Below are 13,334 nucleotides of genomic sequence, written 5' to 3' on the forward strand. Positions count from 1 at the left end.
TCCGACCGAGGCTTGAGAATTCGACGATCCGGCTGAGGCTTGAGAATTCGACGATCCGGCGGAGGCGTGAGAGCCCGACGAGCCGGTTGAAGCTTGAGAGCCCGACGAGCTGGCTGAGGACTCCCCGGTAGCTCCGGACCTGACATAACTTCCACCACAAAAAAAAAAAAAAAAAAACACTCCCTGATGCTTCCCTTGGGTGAGGGATTATTCTGTAACGTTATTCTGCTGGGAGTCGGGAAGCAAGTTTAAGGAGTGAATAATTGAATCAATAAATTAAACATAATACAAAACAAAAAACACAAACAACGGACAGACATGAAACTGAAACAAAAACAATAACGCCTGGGGAAGGAACCAAAGGTTGTGACATACAGTTGAAGTTGGAAGTTTACGTACACCTTAGTCAAATGTATTTAAACTCAGTTTTCCTGACATTTAATCCTAGTAAAAATTCCCTGTCTTAGGTCAGTTAGGATCACCACTTAATTTTGAGAATGTGAAATGTCAGAATAATAGTAGAGCGAATTATTTATTTCAGATTTGATTTCTTTCATCACATTCCCAGTGGGTCAGAAGTTTACATACACTCAATTAGTATTTGGTAGCATTGCCTTTAAATTGTTTAACTTGGGTCAAACGTTTCGGGTAGCCTTCCACAAGCTTCCCACAATAAGTTGGGTGAATTTTGGCCCATTCCTCCTGACAAAGCTCGTGTAACTGAGTCAGGTTTGTAAGGCCTGCTTTCTCGCACATGCTTTTTTCAGATCTGCCCACAAATTTTCTATGGGATTGAAGTCAGGGCTTTGTAATGGCTACTCAAATACTTTGACTTTGTTGTCCTTAAGGCATTTTACCACAACTTTGGAAGTATGCTTGGGGTCATTGTCCATTTGGAAGACCCATTTGCAACCAAGCTTTAACTTCCTGATTGATGTCTTGAGATTGCTTCAATATATCCACATAATTTTCCCCCCTCATGAAGCCATCTATTTTGTGAAGTGCACCAGTCCCTCCTGCTGCAAAGCACCCCCAAAACATGATGCTGCCACCCCTGTGCTTCACGGTTGGGATGGTGTTCTTCGGCTTGCAAGCCTCTCCATTTTTCCTCCAAACATAACAATGGCAAAAAAGTAATATATTTTTTTCATCAGACCAGTGGACATTTCTCCAAAAAGTACGATCTTTGTCCCGATGTGCAGTTGCAAACCGTAGCCTGGCTTTGTTATGGCAGTTTTGGAGCAGTGGCTTCTTCCTTGCTGAGCAGACTTTCAAGTTATGTCGATATAGGACTCGTTTTACTGTGGTTATAGATACGTTTGTACATGTTTCCTCCAGCATCTTCACAAGGTCCTTTGCTGTTGTTCTGGGATTGATTTGCACTTTTCACACCAAAGTACGTTCATCTCTAGGAGACAGAACATCTCATCAGAATGAGTCTGATGACATGCTGATGGTGATGATTCGAAAAAGTTGCAAAAGAAAAACATGGTTTCTCATGCTTGGCATCATAAGTCATCACAAGTGATAATATATCATTCACAAGTCATAGGCTAATATTGTCACCAATCAGACTATTCTTGATTTCATCTTGATTTTTCATATCCTAAATAACATATGTGTGAAATTTGATTTTGATTCAGAATGGACCATTATCGAAACGGGAAAAAATACATGTCATCTCTGCACTTAAATAGCGAATGGGAGATGCTTGTCCCTGTGGTTTATTTTCATGCCAACCAGGTAGACTATACTCCTGTTGTAAATATAAGCAATGTGGTTAATGTTAGGAAAGTTGAGAAATAAATATTCAGTGCATTCGGAAAGTATTCAGACCCCCTGACTTTTTCCATGTTTTGTTAGGTTACAGCCTTATTCTAAAATGGATTAAAATGTTTTTTTCCCCCTCATCAATCAACACACAAAACTCCATAATGAAAAAGCTACGTTTATAAAAACAAAAAAACTGAAATTGCTTATACATAAATATTCAGAACCTTTACTCAGTACTTTGTTGAAGCACCTTTGGCAGGGATTACAGCCTCAAATCTTCTTGGGTATAACACTACAAGCTTGGCACACCTGTATTTGGGGAGTTTCTCCCATTCTTCTCTGCAGATCCTATCAAGCTCTGTCAGGTTGGATGGGGAGCATCACTGCACAGCTATTTTCAGGTCCCTCAAGAGATGATCAATCGGGTTCAACTCCGGGTTCTGGTTGGGCCACTCAAGGACATTCAGAGACTTGCCCCGAAGCCACTCCTGCATTGTCTTGGCTGTGTGCTCAGGGTCGTTGTCCTGTCTTTCTTTCCCTCTATCTTGACTAGTCTCCCTGTCCCTGCCGCTGAAAAACATCTCCACAGCATAATGCTACCACCACCATGCTTTACCGTAGAGATGGTGCCAGGTGTCCTCCAGACGTGACGCTTGGCATTCAGGCCAAAGAGTTCAATATTGGTTTCATCAGACCAGATCATTTTGTTTCTCATGATCTGAGAGTCTTTAGTTGTCTTTGCGCAAACTCCAAGCGTGCTGTCATGTTCCTACTGAGGAGTGACTTCCGTCTAGCGACTCTACCATAAAGGCCTGATTGGTGGAGTGCTGCAGAGATGGTTGTCCATCTGGAAGATTCTCCCATCTCCACAGAGGAACTCTGGAGCCATGTCAGAGTGACCATCGGGTTCTTGGTTACCTCCCTGACCAAGGCCTTTCTCCCCCGATTGTTCAGTTTGGCCGGGCGACCAGCTCTAGGAAGAGTCTTGGTGGTTCCAAACATCTTCTATGTAAGGTGGATGGAGGCCACTGTGTTCTTGGGGACCTTCAATGCTGCAGAAATGTTTTGGTACCTTTCCTTTAACCTCATTGCTGGGTCTTTACTCTGACATGCACTGTCAATTTTAGAACAAGTCTGTAATGTAACAAAATGTGGACAAAGTCAAGGGGTCTGAATACTTTCCGAATGCACTGTAGTAGGCCTAGCCTAAAGAAAGCTGATTCTCCTCTTTTTAGTAGAGGCCATCACTCTGTTTTCTCGCACAATTGCATAGCATATTGTAATGTTGCGCAGTATTAAGTGTTTAATTCGATTTTAGAATACATTTGTATTGATGTCAGAGTGATTAGAGGGACAATAGAGTGCTGAGTACCATGAAGTTACCAATTTTGGTAGGCTACTAATGACCGTCAGTAGCATCAGAGCTTGGAGAGGCCTTATTATCATGATTAAATGGTCACATGGAATTTCACTGCCTTCATAACAGCCCTAGCCACTGCTTTTTTGCACACATTTGCGTGTGTCTGGCTGTGTGCATAGGGAATGTGTGTGTGTATGTATGCACCTGCTGTAACCCAGCCTAAGTTCATATTTGTGCCCTGCTTTTAACAATGTATTGTATTCCTTTCGCTGTGTAATTTGTTATATTACTGACTCACACATAGGAAGGAAATGACAAAGCCTCTAAATCAGTTTACTAACCTGTCCCTTATGCCCCTCATCCTTGTAAGGTTTAAGGCCCCTGTGTGTCCTAACATTATGGACGCATTTAAACTGCACATGCATCCTGTGTTTACAAAATGGCCACTTGCATAGTATGTGTGCAATAATCACCACATTAACGCTTGGCGGTCAGTGAGCTCTATTGATTTCACCATTTCAGCCAAATGCACTTGAGTCTAGATGAAATTAAAACTGTAAATTGTCCTCAGCATTAAGCTTCTTCAGCTATGTCTCCCAACATTAACATTCAGGGCAGGACAAGATCATCAGCACAATAATAATACTTAAACAATTCCCAAGGTTGACTTGACACATACTCTCTTTTGCTTTGTTTTGTCCGGCAGTTTAATGTAATCCCGACTAGAAAGAACCCAATACTTTGTCAGACCTGCCTTACGGTATGTATGAAATCAAGCCCCAGCTTTTGAATCTCTGCTCTGACATCAAACATCCAGCCCTGTCACTGACTGAGAGACTAAAATAAGCAGAAACACCATATTGTTGTTTATTGTGTGTATTGAGTCTTTTAAACTCCTAGTGGGATTGTATCAACCCCAGTCTGAGGACTAGAGGTCTGTGTGAAATGGCCGTGGCGTTTGGCGTCTGATGGATGTGGGCAAAGACATGTCTCTGTGGAGGATCATTACCCCACAGATGTTTCCTGTCTCATTGTTGAGACTAAACAGAAGTGCCAGTTATGGACCAAGAGGCGCCTGCATTCCACACCACCTCCCCTTGCCCCTCACATAGCCCCTCTACCTCAACTCAGCTATGACCAGACAACTATGCAGAAACACTCTACGGAGCTGCCTGTTCTGTCTGGTGTTGTTGGGCCACGAATTGGAGGCCAGTGAGTGTGCTATGTACTGTTTTGTGTATATATACTGACTTTAGTTTTAAGGCGGGTTCTGAGCCACCATTGCACCCATTCCTCAAATAGGATTTGGCAAAAGAGGAAAAATCTGGAGGAGGTTCTAAACTGCGCGGTGGGCACCCCACTGTGTCCTGCACTAAGAGGGATTTAGTTCCCACTCACGCACACAACTCTGTAGCAGACCCTCCCGAGTCCCAATCCTCATCCTACGCTTTGAATTATTTGTGGAGAGAGAGAGAGAGCGAGAGATCCCTGAAGTTGATAGCACTTGGGAGTAATAATAACAATCTATTTCTGGAAGATGACTTTGGGAGCGGCCATCGGGATGATCATGTGCAGTTAGCTCTGTGTTGCCATTTTTTAACACAGACCCTGTTTTTTTCTGCATCCCTAGACTCCATCTTCTGTTCTTCACTTCCTGCTCAACACTCTCCCTTCCTCCTTCCTTCAGCAGTAGGGTGTGGCCAACTGCTGTGCTGGTACAGTTGACAGCACGACATATCTGTCTCTCTCTGGAGAAACGTTGTTTGTGTGTTTTTCGTCTTCTGCCAGTCTGGGTAGAATGGACGGGGTTCACACAGAGGGCGGAGTGTCACGAAAAGAACCCAGAATTCTCTCATCTCAGCTCAGCAGACTGTTTGGTTGAGGGTATAAAGGCGATCAGGTGGATTTGTGTATTCAGAACAGGAAAACAGTAAGAGAAGTACACGTTGAAAGTACAAGTTGAAAGGGAAAAGTAGAACTTAGTAGTCAGGGGTTCTCAAACTTTTGGGGGCCGGGGACCCCTTTTGTAATAGCTAATTCACCAGGGACCCCTCATAACTCCAGTGAGAGAAAAAATAGCATACAAGGAGTTTTACTATGACTTTGGCAGTGCATGGCAGGACAAACCAAGTCTTGGGCCCTGCGAATTAACATTTTAAAGGCCCAACTCTTGGCATTGGAGTTAACATTTAGCAGTTTAAGCTAATTCTACACGCCTCTGTTTTGGTTAAAAGCTGAGGGATGGGCCTGGAGAAATGCAACCCCTCTCAAATTCAGAGACAGGACTATGGATGCAAGGACGGACCATCCATAATATCGAAATTATAGTTTTAGCAATGTTTCAGGCTATATATTGTTTGTTTACATTTACATTGTTTACAAACATTGGGTTATATTTTGGGTTCTGCTTATATTTCTGGTTCTGATTGGGTAGGACAGTTGAACTAAGCTCCTGAGGCATTTATAAATCATGTTCTTCAAGAATAAATGGGCTATTTCATGGTATGCCATACCAAAAATGGATGTAGCAACTAAGGATTCTAGCTTTAAATTACAGTGCATTTAGGTAAAATGATCTTATAACTGGTTGAAAAATGTATAATTGGTGAAGCACTGTGGATACCAATATCCCATGTGACCCTCCCAGTCCCATGTTTCCCAAGGTTAAGAGTATATGAGTAAATTAATAATATTACATTGTATTTTATTACACCCTCAAATTATTCTATGGATACTTTAGCCAAAATGTGTTTCGTCTGTTGGTAGAAATACTCTTAAAAGATATGAAATGTTATTTTGAGATCTGGCCGCGGACCCCTGCAGTAGAACCCCTGAAGTAGAGGGCAAGACTGTGACTGAGATACAGATTAGAGTGAGTGGCTAAGATGGGAAGAGCGACACGGGAACCTTTCAGACATAAATGGAGATGGAGAGCGAGATGATAGAAGAGAGGGGGAAAAGATGGAAGTTTAGACAAAACCAAGGAATGGGAGGATGACGAGGAGGAGACTGGAGAGACAATAGATTGCTATTCTTCAAGAAGCATCACATTTATCAAATGAAGTCCCTCAGTTCTCAGCCTGACAATGATCACTCTGAGCTATCCTCACTCTGAGATATCTTGCTTTCATACACTTTTGTTTTCAAATAGAAGACGATACCTTCGAAGACTGATTGACACTGTGTAAAGACGCATACCGCAGAGACCCCCCCCCCCCGCCCGACCGCCCCTTTCAGAAATATGCCTGACAGAGTTGCATTCTCACCTTGACAGTGAGATGATTTATGGAGTTGAGAAGATGCAGTGTCTCTATGCACTGATGTCTGCATTGATGTCTTTGTGACATTTAGCTAAACCAGTTGCATGCAGACAGGCAGACACACACACACTCGGACACACCCACAGACACAATACACCAATCCCTTGTGCCTCAGTGACATTTTGAGAATAAAAACACAGCATATACACTGAGTATACCAAACACTGGGAACACTTTCCTAATTTTGAGTTGCGCCACTCCCTCTTTACCCTCAAAACAGCCTCAATTTGTCGGGCATGGACTCTACAAGGTGTCGAAAGTGTACCACAGGGATGCTGGCCCATGTTGACTCCAATGCTTCCCACAGTTGTGTCAAGTTGACTGGATATCCTTTGTGTGGTGGACCATTCAAACGGGTGCACATGGCACGTACTACCATACCCATTTCAAAGGCACTTAAATATTTTGTCTTGCCCATTCACACTCTTTTTATTTAACTAGGCAAGTCAGTTAAGAACAAATTCTTATTTACAATGATGGCCTACCCCGGCCAAACCCGGACGACGCTGGGCCAATTGTGCGCCACCCTATGGGACTCCCAATCACAGCTGGTTGTGATACAGCCTGGAATCAAACCAGGGTCTGTAGTGACACCTCTAGTACTGAGATGCAGTGCCTTAGACCGCTGTGCCACTCAGGAGCCCTCTGAATGGCACACATACACAATCTGTCTCAAGGCTTAGAAATCCTTCTTTAACCTGTCATTTCCTCTTAATCTACACTGATTTGAAGTGGATTTAAATAGTAACACCAATAAGGGACCATAGCTTTCACCTGGATTCACCTGGTCAGTCTGTCATGGATCAAGTTTTGTTCATATTTTGTATACTCAGTATGGAATTAAGCAATAAGGCACGAGGGGTTGTGGTATATGGCCAATATACCACAGCTAAGGGCTGTTCTTATGCACAACACAATGCAAAGTACTTGGACACAGCCCTTAGCCATGGTATATTGGCCATATGTCACAAACCCCCGAGGTGCCTTATTGCTATTATAAACTGGTTACCAATGTAATTAGAGCAGTAAAAATAGATATTTTGTCATACTCGTGGTATATGGTCTCATATACCACAGCTGTAAGCCAATCAGCATTCAGGGCTCAAAACCACCCCGTTTATAATTCCTCTTCAGCTGTCTGTGACGGTCTTTGGCCTAAAGCTGTGTAAATGGCAGTTAGCTCAAACTTCCTTGAAACCATGTCGGCATTGTGACCGGATATCATACAACTCTTGACAGCATGAATTTATGACATGTCAAGTGTGTCATGCGTCATTACAGTAGTAACACTGCATCTCCTATTCAGTCTTAAAGCCTTTTGCTATATTCATTATATTCTGTGATCATAAACGCTCACCCCACATCCATGCAAGCCCCTCACCCCTCAACAGTGGACATATTGACGACTATATCCAACCCTGTCATTTCTGGATCTCCGCTCTTGCCCTCATAATCTTTGGTAATACTTGGCAAAAGCCTTCACAGTTCAGCACCAAGTCACAGTGAAGGGGAGGGATCAGGCACAGATTACCCTGCAATTTGACTGGAGCTTGCAGTATTAACAGTGTGAGGCGAACAAAGAGGCACATGGGAGCGGAGCATGGTAGAATGGGCTTACTGGCTCTGTCAATGATTTATCCATCTCTCAGTTCTAACAAGGACGAGAGACGTGTTTATAATGTGAAGGCGCAGTTGTGTGGCGGGAGTTCAACACACGAATATAAACCTAATAAGAATGTTTGTTTTGTTCCTGACTGTTTCCTTAATGAACCAGTAACAGGCTGTTAGTTTTGTGGTCAGAAGAGGGCCTAGATCTCAAGAATTATTTGCTTTTGTCAACCCAGGCAAACAGTGTAGTAGGTCAGCACTGAACTACTTTCTGTGTGCGTTGTTTGTACAGTCAACTGGTTTTATATGTGGAGCATCGTCTGTCTGTCTGTTAGCATGACTCCTAGCTGTGTCGGGATCTAGCTGGAGGTGACATGGGCAGTACTCTCCTTGAATTCTGCAGGGATTTCCTGTTGCTGTTATTCGGAGAGGAAGCAGGTGCTTGTCTGAAGCCTTATCTTTCAGTAGGACTCTTCCTTCCACAACATACACAAACACACAGAAACACACGTACGGAAATACATACTAACAAATGCACACAGATGGGATCGTTCAATGTCCTTATTCTAAATCATTCTGCATAAGAATGTTTGCATAGTTACTAAAATGGAAATTAACTCCATGTTGCTTTAGCAGAAATAATCTGATTATATAATGTAGTCTGGGCTGAAGTGGAAATCCCCTCTGCTTTTTTACTGTGATCTGGGCCGAAACGGTGCATTCCTGGCTAACTGTTAACAGGAGCTCCAGGCATCCAGCACACTATCTCATCCTCGTGTGTGTGTGTGTGTGTGTGTGTGTGTGTGTGTGTGGGGGGGGGGTGGGGGGGGTGTAAGAGAGACAAGCATCACCACATTCCTTCACCTCCTCAACCCCCCTCCCTGCCGGTTTCCTGTCATTCCATGCATTCCTGCCCATGGAACTAAAGCCCAAATCAGAGCTTTAGTTGGCTGCACTTTAATGTCCCATTTATTCTCCCTGGCTCTGTTGAGTCTAACCATGTATTCTGTGGTTGCCGAGTATCATTTACGGGAAGGCTCTTTGGTGTGTGCATGGGTTTGTTGTGAGTTCATGTATTTGCATTTGTTTGTGTGGCTGCATTTGACTTTGCAAATGTCCATGTGTGCAGCACTTCAGTCCTGCCCTATGATTCTCTTTGCCTGAGGTTGTGCTTATATTGAAAATATTCCATAGTGTTTTCAGATTCAATGAGCACAGCACAGGCACAGTTTAGTTTCACCCCAACTTGACAAGACGTGGTGGGGGGGGGGGGTTAAAGGTTGAAGGATTGGTCTGGATGACACTCCAAACAAATTAGACATACAGAAATATAAGCCACACGAGTCAGTCAAATGTCACTCTTTCTCCATTTGAAGTAGTGTAGTTTTGGTTCTCTGCTGTTAGCTGTGCTCCATAATGGCACGTAGTCCCCTGCTCAGCTCCCTTGCCTATCGCTGAGTTAATCAAACTGCTAGCTAGCCGGAGCCAGAGAGTTGGAGCCTGCATGGCCTTGGAATGCTGTAGCCCTCCTGGTGAGGTGGTGCTTAGCGGCTCAGTTCCCGTCAGGCCTTCTAGAATACATCTGAAGAAATGACACAGACTTCAGATGATGGAAAATAGGATGTTTTGGGAGCAATGTGAAGCATAGCCAAGAAACAAAATGCAGAGGAGGAAGTCATGGAATTTCATGGGCTCTTATGCTTGTGTTCTTGTGTGTTTGTTTATGTGGGTTTTGTATGTTATCCTGTCCTGACCAGCGTCTCCTTGTCTATGAGCCAGTCATTTCATGGAATTGTATTGATAAGAATGTACAGTGTGTTTATTTTTTATCCTGACCAGTCTGTCTCTCTGTCTTCCTTCTCAGGCGTTGCTGAAGATGGACTGCCAGGGCCTGGTGGCCAGGCTGGTGATGGACTTTGTCCTGCTGACCACAGCAGTGGAGGTGGCCGGTCGATGGAGGGAGCTGGCTGAGAGGTTGGCCAAGGTGTCCCGTCTGCAGATGGATGCATATGAGGCACCCCACAGAAACAAGAATGGAGTAGTGGACAATGAGGTAAGTGGTTTGGATGGCACGATCCTACTGAAACATTGTTGGCAACCATATTGAAAAATGGAACACTAGACATAGCTGTTTGAAATTATATTACCTGCGATCTATAGATATGCTTATTCATTTTTTAATTATACTTTTGGAATGATATACAGTGAATGTCACCCATATAACCATGACCATAGTAAATTAAACTGGCAGAACATAGCATGCAATTTGTTGTCACACTGTTCATAATGTTGTCTTCAATTGCCACCCCTCATTGTCCTCTGACCTTTTCTCTCCCTGTACTGTGTGTTCTACAACGGGTTGGTCGAAACAAGCATTGTGATTGGTTGAGACGTGTTCTAAACCATACAAAACAATCTGTTTAGTACGAGTAGGCCTATGACGCAAAAATGTTTTCTGTTCCATCTGAGAAATCCCTGCGCAGCTACTGTCCCATCAGCCCTGCACAGTCAATTCATTATCTTGATCTACACTGTAAAAAGCATCTACACAGTATTTCCCCTTGCGTCTAGCCTAACATTTGGTTTGCAACAACGGTCGGGGTTGTACAGACGATGTTTTCTGTCTCTCGACATTTGCAACATTGTTTCAATGTTGAAATTCGATCTCCACTGTCCTATTGAGAATGAATGTGTCAGGAAGAGACAGACATCTTTTCTCAGCCAGTCGAAATCATGAATCAGCTCGTTGTTATACATGTGTCCAAAACAGCTTCAACAAACGTAAATGCAGCTACTTTGCGGTTATTCTAGCTGTTTGACCTAGCCATAGTTAGCTAGCTAGCAAGGGGTAAGAGCATTGCCCGCCAGCATGGCAATGAAACATTTAGAATGAACGACTGGATATAGAACAAAAAATACTTTACGACTGGGTCAAGTCTTTGGCAACCTAACCTATAGAATGAAAGGCCAGCTAGCAACCATAGATGTGTCGGGACTAGGCCTGTATTTTCATTGAGCTGTTTAGCCAGCTCTCTCATGTGCAATTGCTTTAAATTTACCCTTTATTTAACTAGGCAAGTCAGTTAAGAACAAATTCTTATTTTCAATGACGGCCTAGTTCAGGGACAGAACGACACATTATTTTTTTACCTTGTCAGCTCAGGGATTTGATCTTGCAACCTTTTGGTTACAAGTCCAACACTCTAACACTCTAACCACTAGGCTATACGCCAACAACATAATTATGACCATAGAAACATCAGGAAACAGCATGGAAGTCCCATGTGATCTTCTTTCAGTTAAATATGGTCGCTTCAATCTCCACCTCTTTCTGTTTCACTCTCTCCCTGTGTAGGCCATGTGGAAGCCAGCCTATGACTTCCTGCTGACGTGGGCGGCCCAAATCGGGGACAGCTACCGGGACGTGATCCAGGAGCTGCACATGGGCCTAGACAAGATGAAGAGCCCCATCACCAAGCGCTGGAAACACCTTACGGGCACGCTCATCCTTGTCAACTGCTTGGATATGCTCAGGAGCTCCGCCTTCAGCTCCGCCTCTCAGGACGACTGTGCCATCTAGACCAAACTGGCCATCATCATCACCATCGTCATCCCTCACAGGTTGCAACTTGTCTCCTCCCCTTTCAATTTCTTTCCCATCAGTATAGCTAAAAGAACGAGGAAGAGAGAAAGCCCCTTTATACTGTTGAGTTGGACCTACAGACTCCGTCTTCTGCTGTCCTTCCAACGTCGATCACCATCCTAACCCAACCCCTGACCCTACCTTTCTGGATCATTTTGCATATCTACCTAAAATGTAGAACATACCTTATTCCCTGTTTTGTATTGGAGATTCTGCACAACAGCTGCCTGTCTGTCTGCTCCCTCTGAGTCCTGCTTCCTCCGAATCTGCCTTCAGTCTCTCACCCCCGGGAGGACGAGAGCACTAGACTGCCCCCCTCACCCACCAACCTTCGTATTGCCACCAGCCAAACTACACAATGCTACAGTCTCAGTATTCACAAATACTATTTTAACTGTCACTACCTGGCATGGTATGTATTTTTGTACTCTAAATATGGCACCACATTTTTTTTAAGACTCTTTGACACCTTCCGTTCATGACTGTGGACTCGACCCATTACTAAGAGGATAAACTTTTGAAATGGTGTCCATGTTCTTTAGTCTTTGTCACGTGTGTCAAACAAGCTGAATACGTTTATTTATAAAGCTCTGTAATTGTTAAGATGAACGTGCACTCTTGTTGTTCAGGGTTTCCTCCGGCTGTGGTCCATTTTTTTTTTTTCCCCAACTCATTTGTTTGAGAACTGTGTATATTTCAAATAGTCTTTCTGCTTCTTCTCTCGCCTCTCTATCACCTCGTTCTTTTAAAAGGAACCTTAAATGCCTGCCGTTGTTTTGTTTTTTACTCCTTTTTTAAAGATATTTTGTATCAAAGCTTGTCAGCAGTTAATATGGTTTCACATATAGCTACTGTAGATGGCCTCATTCAATGTCCAACCACTGTTGTGCAATGCTAATTCTATGTTAAAGATCATGTATATGTTTCGACCACTGTATGTGTTGTGTTCCGTGATGAGTACTGTATAGCTTGCTTCATGTTCACCCACATTTTGCCTCCGTTTTGACTGCATACTTTTGTGGAGAATAATATGAATAAAATGTAAATATTTATACACAATTCATTATGCTGATTGCTGAATAACTGGATTTATTACCGCAGTATCCATATTTTGTCTTCAGGCCAGATTTGTTTGATTTTTTATTTATTTCAATACACACAAATCATGTTAAAGAGGCAGGAAATGACAAGAAAGGTATGCGACAGGTACTGTTTAGTTTCTAATCAGCATTCAGTTTGCGCAGACCACCCAACAACATCCCAGAGAATACAGCATGTTCTGCTGAGAACAAAATAAATGTACTGGCACACAGGGAGATAATCTCTCACCCCATCTTCCCTTTGTCTAATGGCTAACTGGGTGATACAGCCGGTGTGAAAGAGAGGTCAAAATACACCGGAGAGGGGGATAGATAGACACCCATGAAAGAGAGGAAGAGGTAGAGATAGAGACACGTATGGAAAAGAGGAGGAAGGGGGAAGTTTAAGTTTCAGTCTGGATGACCTCCAGCAGCCGGTTTGTTTATCTAACTTTCTGCTTTGCCAAGCATTCCCATCACTCGATACGTCTGATGTTGAAGCAACCATGAAACCGTTTACAGCTCCAGCAAAACGGTTCCGAGGGGTGTCT

At 43.3% G+C, this 13,334-nt stretch overlaps 1 protein-coding gene across 1 annotated transcript in view; it reads left to right on the plus strand.

The window, feature by feature from the left end:
* LOC110520178 (SH3 domain-binding protein 4) overlaps nucleotides 1-12,763 on the plus strand; it is a 58,493-nt gene extending 45,730 nt beyond the window's left edge. Inside the window, exons 4-5 of the mRNA XM_021597312.3 lie at nucleotides 9,926-10,114; nucleotides 11,417-12,763. Coding sequence (XP_021452987.1) covers nucleotides 9,926-10,114; nucleotides 11,417-11,641 — 414 coding nt within the window. The 3' untranslated portion in view covers nucleotides 11,642-12,763. The remainder of the gene's footprint in view (nucleotides 1-9,925; nucleotides 10,115-11,416) is intronic.
* Nucleotides 12,764-13,334: the final 571 nt, after the last annotated feature.

The sequence above is a fragment of the Oncorhynchus mykiss genome, chromosome 3 (genome assembly GCF_057628025.1).
Source record: "Oncorhynchus mykiss isolate SJ-2025 chromosome 3, ASM5762802v1, whole genome shotgun sequence".
Lineage (NCBI taxonomy): Eukaryota > Metazoa > Chordata > Actinopteri > Salmoniformes > Salmonidae > Oncorhynchus > Oncorhynchus mykiss.